At 43.5% G+C, this 18,632-nt stretch overlaps 1 protein-coding gene across 5 annotated transcripts in view; it reads right to left on the minus strand.

The window, feature by feature from the left end:
• Arhgap19 (Rho GTPase activating protein 19) overlaps positions 1-18,632 on the minus strand; it is a 40,719-nt gene that overhangs the window by 11,341 nt on the left and 10,746 nt on the right. For 4 of the 5 annotated variants that reach the window (XM_031390321.1, XM_031390320.1, XM_031390318.1 and 1 more), the window contains exons 2-8: positions 15,778-16,043; positions 12,508-12,588; positions 10,588-10,797; positions 8,568-8,794; positions 7,675-7,761; positions 5,844-5,909; positions 2,199-2,390 (exon numbers count right to left, since the gene is read on the minus strand). In XM_031390321.1, coding sequence (XP_031246181.1) covers positions 2,199-2,390; positions 5,844-5,909; positions 7,675-7,761; positions 8,568-8,794; positions 10,588-10,797; positions 12,508-12,588; positions 15,778-16,043 — 1,129 coding nt within the window. The remainder of the gene's footprint in view (positions 1-2,198; positions 2,391-5,843; positions 5,910-7,674; positions 7,762-8,567; positions 8,795-10,587; positions 10,798-12,507; positions 12,589-15,777; positions 16,044-18,632) is intronic. The other variant, XM_031390323.1, reaches the window with a different exon arrangement.

An 18,632-nucleotide genomic window follows, 5' to 3' on the forward strand; every position in this document is an offset into this window, starting at 1 on the left:
TTAACAAACTGTATGCCAGGATTTATTTTTAAGATAGAGTCTCATGTAGCACAAGCTGGCCTCAACTCTGTATACGGCCAAAGATGACCTTTAACTCCTAATCTTCCTGTCTCTGTCTTCCAAGTCCTGACATTATAAACCTAGATGGCCATACCCAGTTTACGAGGTGTCAGGAACCCAGCCTAGGCTGCATGAATGTGGGACAAGCCTTCTACCAACTGAACTACCTTCCCGAGCTCCTAAGCCAGACTGCTCCTAAGGTATTGAAGCTCTCTAACTAGAGCTCAGAGCTAGCTATCAGCCAGCACTGCTGTGAAGGGAAAGAGATTGAATGCAGACTTTGAATGCTATCAGCTTTGTGTAAAGACATCTCTGGTTTTAAAAGGGGGAAGGGGGCAGGCACTGTATAGTCTTTAACCAATGCTCTCAGTTGTTATTTGTTCTCTCTCTCCCCTTTCTCTCTCTCTCTTTCTCTCCTTCTCTTCTCCCTCTCTCTTTCTTTCTTTCTGTGTATTTGCTTTTATCTCAATGGGTAGCTCTGGTTGTCCTGGAACTCATTATGTAGAGCAGGCTAACTGAACTCACAGAGATCTGCCTGTCCCTACCTCTCTAGTGCTGGGATTATAGATGTCTGACACTACACTTGAGTTCTGCCACTCTTAAAACCAACTCGGCCTGGAAAGATGGCCAGGGGTTAAGAGCACTGACTGCTCTTCCAGAGGTCCTGAGTTTAATTTCCAGAAACCACACGGTGGCTCACAGCCATCTGTAATAGGATAGAATGCCCTCTTCTGGTGTGTCTAAAGACAGATGCAATGTACTCATATAAATAAAAAAAGAAAGAAATCTAATAAAAAAAAAAAAAAGCCAGGGGGTGGTGGTGCACGCCTTTGACCCCAGCACTTGGGAGGCAGAGGCAGGTGGATTTCTGAGTTTGAGGCCAGCCTGGTCTACAGAGTTCCAGGACAGCCAGGGCTATACAGAGAAACCCTGTCTCGAAAAAACCAAAAAAACCAAAACCAAAAAACAAACAAACAAAAAAAACCACCTCTATGGCCATGACAAAACATTTGTAGAGGGTTTGTCCGTTACTGGGAACAGCTCAGCTCCCAACAGTGTCTGATACCTTTTTATCTTGCCTTATGCTAGAGATGCACCCCTCCCCAAAATATAAAGGCAATCTTTCACACAGAAGGTACGAACTGAACAAGAATGAAGAGCTGACTACTGCAGTTGGATCTACAATGTCCTCCAAATCCAGGGGAGGGAGCTTGGGGTATCTATCCTATGGCACTACTGAGAGATGGAGGGGCCCATTGGGAGGTCCTGGCTCACTGGGGCATGCACTCTAAGGGGTAGTAGGCCCCTGGTCATGAGGTACACTGCTTGCCCTGCTCATGCTGGTGCCTTAATGCCAGGCTCCCATGGGGCCACTCTGTCAAGGACAGAAACTTCCACATCTGTGTGCCAAGCACAACTCCTTCCTTTCACATGTTCATTACCCCAGGAGTCTGCCCAGGAAGGGAGAACTGACTGATGCACCGGCCTGGCCTGTACAGCTACTATCCAAAGGGACTAAGACAAATCTCCTGAGAGACTCCCAACTAGTAGGGATTCCCTCAAATCACACTGAGTCCTCAAAATGGCAAATGAAAGACCTAATCTTACCTCCCAAACCCCAAAATAAGCAAAGGCAGACACCAAAATTCATGTTTAATACACTCAGACCCTGCTTTAGGCTGTTTTCTAACCACAAACAATTCTAGCAGGAAGAACTGCCTCTTCTGCTCTGCCAAATGCTCTGCGCACCCTCTCCTCCTTCACAAGCACAGCGTATGCATGTTACTATTACTGTTTCACAAAGCTGGAAATTGAAATTCAGAAATTATATCCCTAGAAAATCTACAGCACTTAAGTTCTGGAATAATACATTGGATCTGCTGGTTCTCTCCAAACAAACGTTGGAGTGAGTTTGTTAGGTGACTAAAATTACAGATACTCTAAGCACAGTTAACTGCAGATAGCCAAGCACTCCTACTCCTCTCTCCAGAAGGACAGGAGGACACTGCAGTTGCATACAAGAACCTGACTTTTTGACTGAGCCAAAGCTTATTCCAAGAAAGAGTGAAACTTAAATGTGATTCTGAGTGGTGTTTTTCAGTGACTCTTGGAGCCCACCTATGCCCTCATCCGGGTACCTGTCTGATAAGTTGTTTCTTCTTCGCCGAGTCTGGCAAGTTATGAACATGTTGGAAGAGCTCTCTCAGCGCCACTTCTGTATGTTGCTGGGTCTCCTCCTGCTGAGAGTAATAATCGACCCTGTTCTGTTTCTGAGATCTTGCCCGCTGGAAGGACATGGCATGACATGAGGTTGTCAGATCAAGGTCATCCTAAGGAAAAATGTATACAAAGTAAATTAATACATGCTACTGATTTTGTTTTGGGTTCCCACAATAACTCTGATCAAAAGAAGGAAGAGTAGCTGGGCAGTGGTGGCGCATGCCTTTAATCCCAGCACTTGGGAGGCAGAGGCAGGTGGATTTCTGAGTTCGAGGCCACCCTGGTCTACAGAGTGAGTTCCAGGACAGCCAGGGCTATACAGAGAAACCCTGTCTCAAAAAAACAAAAAGTAAAAAAATAAAAAAATAAAAAATACCAAACAATATTACCATAGACAATTGTAGCTGTTTGAGTTCAATTTTGAAAACACTTTTTAGTTTCAAGTAATACTTATTGCTATACAATAAAGTAAGCCCTAAAGTATTAGTCCCAGCATATAGAACAAGAACAACAAACAAACAAACAAACATAAGCAAAAACCTGAGGTAAAATTTAACCTCATTCAGACATTGAAATGATAAACCAACCATAAAGCCCATGGCCGCTGGGCCTCAGCCAAAATTCTTTTCGATACAAACTACATGGCAGTAGGAAGGAATAAAAGCAACCACCCTCCAAGAATGCCACACCTAGTTAAACTAGGTTTAAAATGCAGTTTCTGGGCTGGAGAGATGGCTCAACGGTTAAGAGCACAGACTGCTCTCCCAAAGGTCCTGAGTTCAAATCCCAGCAACCACATGGTGGCTCACAACCACCCACAATAGGATCTGACGCCCTCTTCTGGTGCGTCTGAAGTCAGCTACAGTGTACTTATAAAATAATAAATAAATCTTTAAAATAAATAAATAAAATTCAGTTTCTTACTTAGTCACACCTAATATTCACTGAATGATAGAAAAGAACAAACAGGAGTAGAAAACACAGCATAAGATGGCAGCCTGCAAGTCTGTCACTCAGGCTAAATCCAAGTCAGCCGCGTGCTGGTGCTTCTCACTGCTGTCTGTTAATAGGAGCCATGCATTTCTGTCTAAGCTCATTTGCTCTCAAATGGTGCTGGTTAACTGTTACTGTCAAGTTGACACCGACACCAGTCACTTGGGGAGAGGGAAGCTCCACTGAAGGATGGCCTGGATCAGACTGGCCTGTGGCCATATCTGTTAGCAATCAGATTGTCCCAACTGATAACTGATGTGGGAGGTTCTAGCCCACTGGGTTGGCACCATCTCTGGGTAGGTGAGCATAGACTATATAAGAAAGCTAGCTACACATAAGCCATGAGCCAGCCAGGAAGCAGCGTTCATCCGTTTCCACTTCTGGTTTCTAAGTGACCGCCCTGACTGCCCCCAGTGATGAGTTGTGACCTAGAGGTATAGGAGGAAATAAACCCTTTTCTATCCTAAGTTGCTTTTGGTCTTAGTTTTATCACACCAACAGAAAGCAGAATAGAGTACTGTTGCAGGAAATATTAAAAAGAACAACAAGTTCCTGAGCTACACCGGGCACCAGCAGACCACATGGCTCCAGCAAGGTATTCTCATCTCAGCAGACTCTCTGGCCTGGAACTCTAGAGATATCTCCACCCAACTTGATGGGTCGCTGCCATGCTAGCCCCATGCAATGACTGCCCACCTCAAGATTAGCCATCACAATTCTCAGTTACCTGGTAAAGTCAAAACTCTAGAAGCTTATAATTAAAGTCAGATTTACATATCAATAAATTCTCAATTCACGAGATGCCCACACAATAATTTCAAAGCCAACTGATAATGACACAAGCTGCCCACCTAGATTAGACAAGTTATCCCAATTATTCTATCCCTATATGACATTATAGCTACCTGTGGCTATTTAAAGCCATGCGAAATCTGAATCGTCCTGTTTGTCCTCCATCTTCCTCCTCCTCTTCTGTGTCTTCCCTGTCTCTGCAACCCTTAGCTCCGCCTCCCTTTTCCCTGCCAATCACAGGCTTCTGGTTGAATTATTAATTAAATTAATTGGACAGGAAAAATCCTGCTACAGAGCACAAGTCTCTTTAAATTTTCGTTGACAGAGAGAGCACATGAGCGCACATATGTATGAGTGCGTTTCCATGAAGGCCAGCAGAGGATGCCGCGTTCCCAAGAGCTGGAGTCACAGATGGCCGCAAGTCCCACAGCATGGATGCTAGGCACCAAACATCAGTCTTCTACAAGAACAGCAAGTGCTCTTAACAACTGAGCCACCTCTCCAGCCCATGGGCTCAAATCTTTTAACTATTTGACAGTTTAACCATACAAATAAACTTGAATAAGAATTAATTATCAGGTTGGTGAGATGGCTCAGGAAGTAAGAGCACCGACTGCTCTTCTGAAAGTCGTGAGTTCAAACCCCAGCAACCACATGGTGGCTTACAACCACCCATAATGAAATCTGATGCCGTCTTCTGGTGCGTCTGAAGACAGTTACAGTGTACTCATTCATAATAATAAATAAATCTTAAAAAAAAAAAAAAAGAATTAATTATCTAGGACTGGATACGGGTGGCTATCTCTCGCCTCTGTTGGCACCTGTACTCACATGCACACACCCATACTCACATATATACACTCAAGTAAAACTAAACATTTCAGGGGGTGGGGTTCAAGACAGGGTTTCTTTGTGCAGCCCTGGACACACACAGCTATTTTAACTCCAGTTCTAGAGGATCCAGCACCACCTTTTGACTTCCATAGGCTACTGCACACAGGTGGCAAACTTACATACACTCAGTTACACATACATAAAATAAATATTTTAATTAAATTAACTTTTTTTAAAAAAGGATATTACATAAGACTGAACTTTTGTTACTATAATTTGGTGTTTAAATGTTGCTGAGATCATAGGCTAATGAAATATATACAGGTTTTATGAAAAACTTTAACATATAATCTATGCCATGACACGCATGTAGAAGACGTCATCCACCAGTGAGGGTCTCTGAAAGCCAGTGAGCATATGGTACACAGGGCATTTTTATTCCAACAATTCCCTTCTCAGTCTTAGTCCCTAAAACAAATGACTAGATAAATTTACTGGCTTAAGATAATGTTATACTTTGTTTTAAAACTTCACTAGTCTTGGGCTGGCTCAGCGGGTAAGAGCTCTGACTGCTCTTCCGAAGGTCCTGAGTTCAGATCTCAGCAACCACATGGTGGCTCACAACCACCTGTAATGAGATCTGATGCCCTCTTCTGGTGCGTCTGAAGACAGCGACAGTGAATTACACTGGACCAAGCTGGGCCACAGTGAGCGGGGCCAGAGCAAGCGGTGCCAGAGTGAGCGGGGCCGCAGCAAGTGGGGCCAGCAGAGGTCCTGAGTTCAATTCCCAGAAACCACACACGATGGCTCATGGCCATCTGTACAGCTACAGTGTACTCATATACATAAAATAAATAAAATAAAATAAATAAATAAATAAATAAAAATAAAACTTCACCAGTCTTAATTCTTCCATTGTTTAGAAACCAGTTTCCTGTTCTTACCTTGGACACTTGAGTTCGGGAGCCCAAATAGTAAAGTCTGGCACATTCCCGAATATAAGCAGGAGCCTGGGCAGTACATAAAAAGAAACCAGGGCTTAGTGGTTATTAGGGCCTAAAAACCTTTCAGGTCACAGAAAGAGAATCATAACATTATCTAGTGGGTAGATTACTCTGAAAAGCCAAACACTTTTTTTCAAATACAAATACCGTATTTTAGAGCAAATAGACACCTCCACAGATCTGATGGGAAACTGTAGGAAGGCACCACTATAGTTGCTGCTATTTAGAAACAAGGGTAGCACGAGGCACTAGCAAACCAAAATAAGAACCCAGACGGTTCCCAGTGTCTCTCTCCAGAGACGGTTCCCAGTGTCTCTCTCTGGAGACGGTTCCCAGTGTCTCTCTCCGGAGACGGTTCCCAGTGTCTCTCTCCGGAGACGGTTCCCAGTGACTCTAGAGACGGTTCCCAGTGTCTCTCTCCAGAGACGGTTCCCAGTGTCTCTCTCCGGAGACGGTTCCCAGTGTCTCTCTCCGGAGACGGTTCCCAGTGTCTCTCTCCGGAGACGGTTCCCAGTGTCTCTCTCCGGAGACGGTTCCCAGTGTCTCTCTCCGGAGACGGTTCCCAGTGTCTCTCTCCGGAGACGGTTCCCAGTGTCTCTCTCCGGAGACGGTTCCCAGTGTCTCTCTCCGGAGACGGTTCCCAGTGTCTCTCTCTGCCTTCTGAGCTCTCAGCTATCCCTGCTGCCATGCCCTTGCTCCAGCACCATGGGCTCCAACTTTCTAAAACTGTAAGCCTAAATTAAAAAGTTTCTTTTATAAGTTGCCTTGGTTAGCCATGTTTGGTAGTGCACATCTTTAATCCCACTATTTGGTAGGCAGGTAGATCTCTGTGAGTTCAAGGTTAGCCTGGTCTACAGAGTGCGTTCTACAATAGCCAGGACTGTAAGAGAGACCCTGTCAGCCAGGCAGTGGTGCCACATACCTTTAATCCCAACACTTGGGAGGCAGAGGCAGGTGGATTTCTGAGTTTGAGGACAGCCTGGTCTTCAGAGTAAGTTTCAGGACAGCTAGGGCTATACAGAGAAACCCTGTCTTGAAAAACCAAAAAAATAAAAAATAAAAATAAAAATAAAAAATTGCCTTGGCCATTATGTCCTGTCACAGCAATAGAACAGTAACTAGATATATGAAAAAATGTTCCACATCACTCATCTCTAGGGACATCAGAACTACAATGAGACCCATCCCACCCCATAGGGTGACAATGATGAAAAAATAAGCACCAGACAAAAGCAGGAGCTGGTGAGGACATGGATCCCACTCTACTATTAGGAGATACTGCAAACAATGCAGGTGGTACAGACAACAGTGAGCAGTTTCTCAAAAACCTTTTAAAAGCACTACCATCTAATCTAGGAAACATACCAAAAAAGGCTGGGCTGGAAGGAATGGTTACATATCCATGATCACAACAGCTTGACCATACACGCAGTCTGAATGTTTATTCACATATGAATAGATTAGTAGTATGTGGAGTCTGTACACACACACTATGCAGCTTACAGAATGGAAATACTACCACACACCACTCTGTGGATAAATTTGAAGACATTATGCTGAGTACGTCGGTCAGTCATAAAAAGATTTAAAAAAAAAAACCTAAAAAATTAGAAATAGATCTGCCATAACAGAGTGACTCATTCTATTTCTATGTCTAGCCCTCCCGACTGTCCATTCTGCCTTACAATCCCACACAGTGCCTCTCCTTCAAGGTCCCGCTCTGCCCCATCTTCCTTGTCCTATTACCAACCAAATGCCATTCCTTACCTACCTTAAAAAGTTTCTGAGAGTGTTTGATCATAAAAGCCATTCCTGTGTTTAACTTTATGATATTCTCCTGAAGGTCATTTGCAGTGACCTAGTCCGTGGAAAGAGACCAAACAAAGGGCGTTAGAACTGGGAAGCACTCACCAGTGCGTGTCGCTGAGAGGCTCGGGGCTAGCAGGCTTCCACTTAAAAAGGCATAACAGCACAGACACGTGCCCCTGAAATGACCAGGAAATGCTTGAGCTCTCTTCACTTCCTACTTCTGCTCACAGCACCTAAGCAGAAAACCTAAGCCTAGGATTCAAAACACAGAGAGCAGAAAAGCCATGTATACTGGCCACCAAGGACACTGGCTCCGAGGAGAATAGCAAGTTCATCTGAAGAAATGTCTATTAACTCTGTGAGGACTGACATCCTCCCACACTGCAGTCAGACTGCAGTGACCCCTTCTCATGTTTCTCTTGCCTCTTTTATGAAAGAAAACTCACTGTGTGGGAGTAAAGCTGTTAGCACAGGTTAGACTGCTCTGTTGACTTGGAACATTATCCCACAGGATCACACTGCTCTATTCTGAACCTTTAGAAATGAATTTGTATTATTCCTTCAATTATTAAAAATTAACTTGACTTACCATGAGCATTCTTAAGATTGGAGTCACCCTGTCTAGCCAAAACGAATACTCTAGCTTCTTTAATAGCTACAGTGACAACGTCCGGAAAGTGTCCATGCAGGACTACTAGAGCCTGACCTGTCAGAGAGGTTTCAGGAGCCAGGCCCCTCAGCTTTGAGAACTCCTAAACTCCTAACCTCATAAAATGATAACGTCACCAGCGTGCACCCACAGGAGGAGCCCAGCCTAAGGAAATCAAGCCTAAAGATCTTCCCCTCAATACTAACATTTTTAGGCCAAAGGACATGGGGTGCAAACATAAGAGCAAGGTTATGGGCAGACATCTTATTCTTGTCTTGCTTCTTCGCTGTTTGATACAGGAGATCAAGCAGTAACTTCAGCAAGTTCCGATTGGCTGGAGGGAGGATGAGGAAGAGCAGCTGCAGGGCCTCGATCTGCCGCTCCTTGTCGGGTATGTTGGTCTTGTTTCCTTTATCATCAAACTGCATCAGATCTGGAAAACAACACCAAACAACACAACACAAAACATTATTGGGAAGGAAAGAATAAACCAGCCAAAAAAAGTCAATGCTATTTTGATTATTATTTTCCTGTCACTCCCAACAAAGAGAGAAAAGGAAAAAAAAATCAATTATAAAGGAAATTCAAAATTGTTAATACCTAAGGAAGGTCCTAGATTCAAATACCAACACTATAAAAAGTAATAAAATAAAACAGGCAATTAATGGACTTTGCAAGGAACTTCCTGTGTGACTGTGAACACATTAGCAGGGAAAGCCTGAGCCCCCGCACCACAAGAAAGAAAAAGCAAAACATAAGAGATGATGTCAATCTAATTCAACAACTAAAGACAATTTTTGTTTGTTTGTTTGTTTGTTTGTTTTTGTTTTTTGAGACAGGGTTTCTCTGTGTAGCCCTGGCTGTCCTGAAACTCACTCTGTAGACCAGGCTGGCCTCGAACTCAGAAATCCACCTGCCTCTGCCTCCCAAGTGCTGGGATTAAAGGCGTGCGCTACCACTGCCCGGCTACTAAAGACAATTTTAAAATGTGGGAAAGCTGTAAGTAGAAGGTTAGGTGTGGTGATGCACACCCATGCGCCTAGCACTTAGGAGAAGGAGAGGCAGCCTGAGTCACCTTATCTCAAAAAAACAAAACAAAAACAAAAAGCAAACAAACAAACTAAATAGACAGCCTTTCAAAGAAAATATCATACATAAGCCAGGCACAGTGATGCGCACCCAGGTTCTAGCTACTTAGAGGGCAGAGGTAGGATTGCAAATTTGAGGCCAGAGAGGGTAATTTAGCAAGGCCTGTCAATTTAAAGGAAAGGGGAAGAGGAAATGGAAAGGAAAGAAGAGATGTCATAAAGAGTGGTCAGTAAGCCTGAGCATGCTGGAATGTCAGCTATCAATAAAACAGTCACACCAACTAGGATAACCTGAACAAAAGCATTGGCAATACAAATGCTGGCACGGAGAGCACAAGCCTTCTACTATACATAAGAGCGCTAAATGGTGTAACCACTTTGAGTCATTTTTTAATTTGGATGGGTCTTTTGCCTGCATGTATGTGTACAATACATGTGTGCACTGCCCACTGAGGCCAGAAGAGAGCATCAGATCCCCTGAAACTGGAGTCATAGACAGTTGTGAACCACAAAGTAGGTGTTGGGGATTGAACCAGGGTCCTCTTAACCACTGAGCCATCTCTCCAGCCCCAGTAGAACCACTTTGGAAAATATGTGGGCCTCAAAATGTTAGTTACAGTGATGTTCCAGCAATACCCAGAAGGATGAAAATCAAGTCCACGGACACCTCTGATGAGGTCAGCACTGCTCTTCCCTACTCACGCACGCTATGGCTAAAGGGTAAGTCAGAGGGAACCATGCTCAGGACGACTCACAGCAGCTCCTCTCCAACTGTGCCACAGTTCATATGTTCTCAAGAACAGGAGCCACCAGGCAGCCAGATGGAGGACATCAGATACTGCACCAAACATGGTAGAGAGAGAACTGACTCCTACGAATTGTCCTCTGACCTCCAAATGCATGTTATGTCACGTGCACAGGACATACAAGATAAATTTTTTAAAATGTTTAAAAAGGAGAACAATGAAGAGGAAGAAGCCAACTGACCAAATCAAACTTAACTGCCAAGAGCTGTAGGTACTCAGAGGAGGCTGAGCCGACACCAGAGCACTTAGAGAGCAACGACCACACAACATCACAAAGGACTTCACTAAACTGAAAAACAGATTTTCATCTCTTTCTTCCTTCTTATACTCACCAGCAATTTTGAGGTGTACATGAAAATGTTTATGGGTGAGCAGGGGCTCCGGTAACTCTCCTAGAAACATCTTCAGCAGCGTGGCAACATCATTTGAGTGAAACTCTCCTGAATCCAAGTCAATATCTGTCCCATTATTGAGGGCATCCCTCAGAAGCTGCTGTCGGACACTGTTGCCTGGCACTCTAAACAAGCCCTCAACTCGCAAGTCTGCTCAGCACGGACAGGCCAAAAGCAAACAAAAGAGAATCATGGTTAATGCACACAGAACAAATCTATCTTTCCCTTACAGACCTTTCACAGAACCCTTTCTAAAGGAGGTTTTGTCGATATTTCTAGGGAAGTTTGAAACCTTTGGGGCCTCTGAGCATCTGAAGATGACTGAGGTACCACTAGCCACTAGATAGTGAATTTAACATAATCAATGACAAAAAAAAGCTTAAAAAGTAAGGTGAAAGAAAACCCAAATCTCAAGACCCCTTATCCTTGTTCCTCACAGACTCTCAAGGAGTAGAGTTCATCTATGAAAATTTGTGGTGCCTGTAAACTGGCACCACAACTGTTATCTTCAACCAAGAACAAATGTAGTCTCTGCATTGTTGTGTGACTCAGAGAATTCTAATATATCATCACCCTGCAGCTAAGAGACTCCTAAAAGCTTAGGGTCATTCCAAATAAGCTGTTCCCACCAACTAGTTCTTAAAAAGAAAGGCAGAAAGACAGAGTTTAGGTTTGATCTGGAAGAAGCTTGTTCATGTTTGCATCTCTGGGTGTCCCCCAACTCTGGGGTCTGAGTTCCATACCCAAGGAATCAGGCAAGTGATAGCAAAGGAATGACTGGGACCCACAACAAACTAGAACACGCCCCTGTGCTCCAGCAGATCATTACCACACAGCAGCTGGGCTGAAGGATACCAGGTAGTCTCATCACTCAAACAAGTTGAAAACCTGGATTCTCCTCATCTTAAATCCCTGATGGCTTGTTATGCTTTTAATACATCTTTGTCCAACAACCACCAACCAAAAAAAACCCCACAAATCCAGATGCCTCAAAAGCCATTTTCTTAAAATTATTTATTTTTATTTTATGTACATTGTTGTTTTTGCCTGCATGTATGTCTGTGTGAGGGTGTTGGGTCCCCTGGAACTAGAGTTACAGACAGTTGTGAGCCACCATATGGGTGCTGGAAATTGAACCCAGGTCCTCTGGAAGTACAGAGCCACCTCTCCAGCTCCTGCCTCAAACCCTTTTAAGATGTGAGTGCAACCTCTGTTGTAGCTCCTCCTACACAGCATCTTACATCCAGTAAGTCATAAAGACATGTGTGGATTGATATTTTAAATGTATCAAGTTGGGCTCTTAGAACAACCCACAGGCCTACTAAAAACTGAAATGAGAATGGTATGTTAGCCACAGAGTTCTGAAGATGAAAATATCATGCTTTCTTTAATAAATGTCATAATTCTTTAGGAACAAGGAATTGCTCCAGAGTTGTCTAAGAGGTAATTATGATTTCATAGACGTTATCTAATATGTCTACATCTTTGAAAACAAGGCAAATCAATAACTGATATGAAGTTCAAAGGGAAATATATTTTTAAAAAGATCTTAGCCGGGCGGTGGTGGCGCACGCCTTTAATCCCAGCACTTGGGAGGCAGAGGCAGGCGGATTTCTGAGTTCGAGGCCAGCCCTGGTCTACAGAGTGAGTTCCAGGACAGCCAGGGCTATACAGAGAAACCCTGTCTCGAAAAACCAAAAAAAAATAAATAAAAAATAAAAAGATCTACCACCCGAAATTATCAGTGGTTCTTTTTGTTGTTGATGGGTAGTTGGCACCTACTAATCCACTAGTCAACTCTCAAAGAAAACCAGAAATTCTCCATTAAACCCTGAACACTGAAGTTTTGAGCAGTCTTACTTTTGTGCAGATATTCAATCAGTTGATATATCTGGGCAATGCCTTCCTCCGTCAATGGAGAGCCGAACACCACTCCTTTTTCTGGAAAAAAAAAAGTCATAGGACCAGGCTATCATTCTATCAATGGAATGACTGTTGTGTGTGTGTGTATTTATGCAGGGCAAGACACACACATGGGGTCAGGCGACAATTAGGAAGGCGGCTCTTCCCTTTCACCATGTGAGCACTGGGCCATCCAGCTAGATCACATGCCTTCACCTGAGAGCCATCTCACCAGCACAAACACGATTTTAAAATCATCCAAACATTCTATCTTTGACTGTTTTCACAAGATTGGTAAACAAAAATCTAAAAAGAATTTAAAACTAAAGACTAGGAATATACTCGAAAAATGCAGCCAGAGCAACTGTCCAGTCAATTCTTTCCAAATTTGACATCAGATTGTGAATTCCTAGAGACATAAATTTTTCTTATTTAAGCACATTGATATTTTAATTTAAAAACAAGAACCTAGGGCTGGCGAGATGGTTCAGAGGGTAAGAGCACTAACTGCTCTTCAGAAGGTCAGCTACAGTGTACTCACACATAAAATAAATAAAAATAAATCTTTTAAAAAAGAAAAAACAAGAACGTAAATGTTATTGTCAAATCATGACAATTATCATTAGAGTTGGTATGGGATATTGTCTTTTTTTTTTAATTTATTTACATGTATATGTATGTGGGTTACATATGTGTGGTGGTGCATATGTATGAAGATATGATATTTTAATGTTTAAATATTCCATCCTGTCTAATTATTTCCTTATATTTAATAAAATAATACAGGGCCCCTTTAATATATTATCAAAAGTAGTACTCCACACTTCCTGGTTGACTCTGAAGCCTGCTCCATAGGAGGGAATTCATACCTACTACGGTCAGCCTGGTTAAAAGCCCCCCTACTGGCTAGGGAGGCCCACAGGCCTTCAGGAGCAACCTACTATTGTTTTGCTAAATTACTCTAAATATTTATGCTATAGATGTGAGCTGCTTTCAACCTCAGCCAGAAAGCCTTCTTTTTCAAGTGGGCCTCAGTTCATGTAGAAACTCCTAATGGTCCCAGTGCTTGGAATAGCTGATTGTGAGTACTCAACTCTAACCGGTGTATCAGTATCAACACTTTCCCCTGGAGAGCCAAGGAACTTGGACAGCAAACGTAGGAGCCAGCAATCGTGGTGGGATGCTGTGAAGTGCTTTCTTCTGGAGAGGAGTGCACGCCACACTCCCTGCCTCACAGCAGCCGTGGTTGCCTGTCAAGACCTGCACGCGACCAAGTCAGTGAACATCTCGGCATGACGGGGAGGGCTCCAAAGGCCCCACAGCTAGCTGAGGACTGCTGCAGTTGATGGCTGCTGGGGAAGACAGGCAGTTCCTCTCTGGAGGTGGAGCCACACATGAACTCCTTATGCTCCACAGCCCCATGCATACAGATATCACAGATTAAGACTCTGTGGGTTATTTTAAAAAAAAAAAAAAAAGCTGGGCAAGGTGGCACACACCTTGAATCTCAATACTGGAGAGCAGAGTCAGGAGGCTCTCTGGGGAGTTCAAAGCCACCCTCGTCTATATAGCATGTTCCTGACCAGCCAGGACTATATAATGAGATCATGTCTAAAAATAAACAAGCAGGAAGCAAGGAAGGAAGGAAGAAAGGAAAGACATGAAGCTCAGATGGGAATACACAAAAGGAGACCAGAGGAAGTTGAGGGGGAAGGAGGCAGACAAGATAAAAAAACATTGTATATACAAGTGAAATTCTCAAAAAATAAACTATACATAATATATATGTGTATATACATATACATACACCACCTCTCTCTCTCCTCTCTCTCTCTCTCTCTCTCTCTCTCTCTCTCTCTCACACACACACACACACATACACACACACACACACCACACAAGTGGTGCTACAACTTCTAGAAAAGCTTAGTTTTGGAGGTGATATAAGAACCAACTTTATCTTGGGCTGGAGAAATGGCTCAGCAGGTAAGAGTACTGACTATTCTTCCAGAAGTCCTAAGTTCAAATCCCAGCAACTACATGGTGGCTCCCAACCATCTGTAATGAGATCTGACTCCCTCTTCTGGTGTGTCTGAAGCTACAGTGTACTTATGTATAATAATAAGTAAATCTTAAAAAAAAAAAAAAAAAAAACCAACTTTATCTAAGCAGTCCATAGAATGAAAATATTTGCAAACTACTGTAGTATTTATTTATTTAATTATTTACTTATTTAGATTTTTGAGACAATGTCTTTTTATGTATTAGGCTTGCTATGTAGACCAGACTAGCCTCAAACTCACCAAGCTCCTTCTGCCTCTGCCTTCTGAGTGTTGGGACTAAAGGTGCGCACCACCACATCCAGCTCTCATCTTTTTTGGGGGGGTTGTGGGGGGAGAAAGACTACTAGTATGGATGTAGTCATGAGTTCATCCTCAGTAGAACAACAATTATTCAGCATCCTTGACTGTCTTCTCCTGCTATGTAACTTTACTCTGTCCAGTGTCATTTGAACTGAACAAAGCAGTGCATTCCTGTAGTCCTAGCTATTCTAAAGACTGAGGGTAAGACAATGACTTGAGCCTGGCAATAGAGTGAGATACCAACTCATAAAGAAAGGGAAGATGGGTGGGAGTGAGGGAGGAAGGGAAAAAACCTGGAAAACATTATTTTAGTATATATATATATATATATATATATATATATATATATATATATATATATAATATACTACTCACAGGGCATGGAAACAGACGCCTCTGGGTAAGCCTGAACCAATCCCTCAGGACCGAATGCATTTTCTATCCTCTCTTCCTCTGCTCCCTTTTCTTCACCTCCCCTCCCCTTCTCTCCTCTCCTCTTCTCCTTTTCTTCCTCCCTGTCTCTTGAACAGGGTTTCACAATGTGCCCAAGCTGCCCTCAAACTTCAGATGATTTGCATCACCATTTTAACTCTTCTAACAAAAATGAAGTCAAAACACCAAAAGTTCTTTAGGATAATTACAAGTTCTCAGCGAGGGTGCAAATGTTAAGAGGATAAAGCCCAGTGGTGGGAGGAAGGGTCAACAGCTAAAAGCACTTGTTACTCTTGCAGAGGACCTGGCATGGCAGCTCACACAAACAGGCACAAACACATAACGAATTTAAAAATACATAATTTGTTTCAAATAGAGAGTAAGGGCCAATCAGCAGCTACAACGCACAGCCCTTCACAGGCACAAGACCTACCCTTCCGCCTGAGAGACATTAGAGACCTGAAGAATCCTGCTGCTGGGCCAGCCCCACCAGGCAACTTAAGGTCCACTTCACCCATCAGCTGAGCCAACTCAGTTCCAGGCAAATCAATAAGTCTTGTGATGTTGCTGACCACCAGCTCGGTGAACACCTCTGGTTTCTCATGTCGGAGTTTCTCCACAAAAAAGTCAGGATTGAAGATAATAGGCTGACTTCGAAGGGGAGAGTCATTGCAAATGACAAAATTGCAGATGGCATCACTGGAAAAAAAAAAAAATCCAACAGAAGTTTTTCAGAAGAATCATTTTTGTGTTCCTCATTCGTAGCCCGGGTCCAGCAGTTCCCGAGTTTCCGCAGCAGAGGGTCCTAACAGGCAGCTTCCTCAACAGAAGCAGCTGACCTAGGAGTCTGCTCCTCCCAGCCAAACAGCACTGTCAGGATGGAAGAAGCTTACAGCTACATAAAGATGCACACTAACTCAGCTCTGCCTCATCCACAGGCAGGTTTTAGCTGTGTGACCATTTAGTTAGTGGCTCTTTGTGCATGCTTGTCAAGTGCTCTGTGACATTGTGCCTCTAGAGCTAAACCCAGTTTTACTTTTAAATCTTTCACTCTGGGTACCTCTGACGCATGAGTTAGTGGAAGTCTAACTCTTGCTCAGAAAGGTTCTTCTCTACAAGGCCCTGATCTTCACATGCAAGTACACTGTAGCTGTCTTCAGACACTCCAGGAGAGGGCGTCAGATCTCATTACGGATGGTTTCCGAGCCACCATGTGGTTGCTGGGATTTGAACTCAGGACCTTCGGAAGAGCAGTCAGTGCTCTTACCCGCTGAGCCATCTCGACAACCCCCCTGATCTTCACATGTAAGAACTCAATCAGTGAGCCAGGAAGACAGCCAAGCCCGAGGACCCAAGTTTGATACCTGGCACCCACCAGCTGTCCTCTGATCCCCACATCATGCTGTGAGGCATACACTCACAACAACACACAAAATAAATACGTGTCAAAATGGTTTTAAGTAGGAAATTTCTAAAAATAACTCTACTGTTGTGCATGGTGGCACATGACTGTAATCTCAACAGTCTCCATGAGGCTGAGGTAGGAGGATTGGGAGCCGAAGAGTAGCCTATAGAATGAGACGCTGACTCAAACAGTACTCAAGTTGTTAAAGAGATGGCTCGGCAGTTAAGAACACTTGCTGCTCTCCCAAAAACCTGAGTTTGGTCACCAGCACCCATGTCAGGGAGCTCACCAGTAACTACAACTCCAGGGGATCTGAAAATTTTTTTACAAAACTTCTAAAAAATAATGACTATTATTATTAAATTAAATTTAATAATGAGAATTTATTACTCCACCTCTTATAGCACACATGACTGTTTGCACTCACCATTGATTATCTCTAACGGCCGCTTCTAATCTTTATCATATTCATACAGTCGTCAGTTATATAGCAGATGGATAAATGTAACATCACAAAGGACTACTTATCATATTTCAGTAAAACAAAGTTAAATTCACCTGACTCATACAAATACTTTCACAATAAAACATCCACTGCACCCAGGCTATCAAGCACTGTTCCAGGAAAGGTAATGTCTACACATTAAACAGATCTACGCAACAACACTCTTGCTAACCCGACATGACCTTCCCTCACAGGGCTGGGCTTTTTGCATGCTAGGCAAGCTCTCTTCCCAGCAATATCCCCAACCTTGGGTGGTATGGTTGGTGTGCTGTGCTGTGCTGTGCTGTGCTGTGGTGTGGGTGTGGTGTGGTATAGTGTGGTGTGCTGTGGTGTGGTATGGTATGGTATGGTGTTGTGTGCTGTGCTGTGCTGTGCTGTGCTGTGGTGTGGTGTGGTGTTGTGTGCTGTGCTGTGGTGTGGTTGGTGTGCTGTGGTGTGCTGTGCTGTGGTGTGATGTGGTTGGTGTGGTGTGGTATAGTGTGGTGTGGTGTGCTGTGCTGTGGTGTGCTGTGCTGTGCTGTGGTATGGTGTGGTGTGCTGTGGTATGGTATGGTATGGTGTTGTGTGCTGTGCTGTGGTGTGGTTTGTTGTGGGTTTTTTTTTATTTTTTTGGATTTTTTGAGACAGGGTCTCTCTGTGTAGCCCTGGCTGTCCTAGAACTCACTCTATAGACCAGGCTGGCCTCGAACTCAGAAATTTGCCTGTCTCTGCCTTCCAACTGCTGGGATTAAAGGCGTGCGCCACCACTGGCCGGCTGTTGTGTTTTGAGACAAGATCTCTCACACTACAGCCAAAGCTGGCCCTCAATTCACTCTCTAGCCCTACTCCCTCAGCCTTCCAAACACTGGGATTACAGGTATAAACTACCATACCCAGTTAATAATTTTTGTTTGTGGTACTGGCAGTTAAATCTAGAACCAAGTACATGCTAGGCAACCGCTCTTACACTGAGCCACATCCTGAGCCTAGCTGATAATGTTTAATAACACTATACTGAAAAGTTCATCAAAATTAATAAGTACTTCCTTGAAAATAAATAATTAATAATCTTAGCAGCCCCAGTCTTCAGTCTGTGGCTACTCTACGCCTTTTACTATAAGAAATCACAAAGAATTTAGGGCCATAACAGTAAGGTAACATAGCATAACAGAGATGGCTTAGCCAGTAAAAGTGCTTGCCACCGAGCCCAACGACCTGAGCTCGATCCCTAGGAGCCACAGGAAAGGAGAGAATCAACTCCTACAAACTGTCCTCTGACTGGCAGACAGACAGACACACACACACACACACAATTTTTTTTTAAACAGAAGTCACATCAGAATTTTGAGCTCTGGATGTGTGCTCAGATATCACTGAGGAGCTCTTAGAAGCCTTCCAC

This window comes from Mastomys coucha, unplaced genomic scaffold (assembly GCF_008632895.1).
Source record: "Mastomys coucha isolate ucsf_1 unplaced genomic scaffold, UCSF_Mcou_1 pScaffold21, whole genome shotgun sequence".
NCBI classification, from domain to species: Eukaryota; Metazoa; Chordata; class Mammalia; order Rodentia; family Muridae; genus Mastomys; species Mastomys coucha.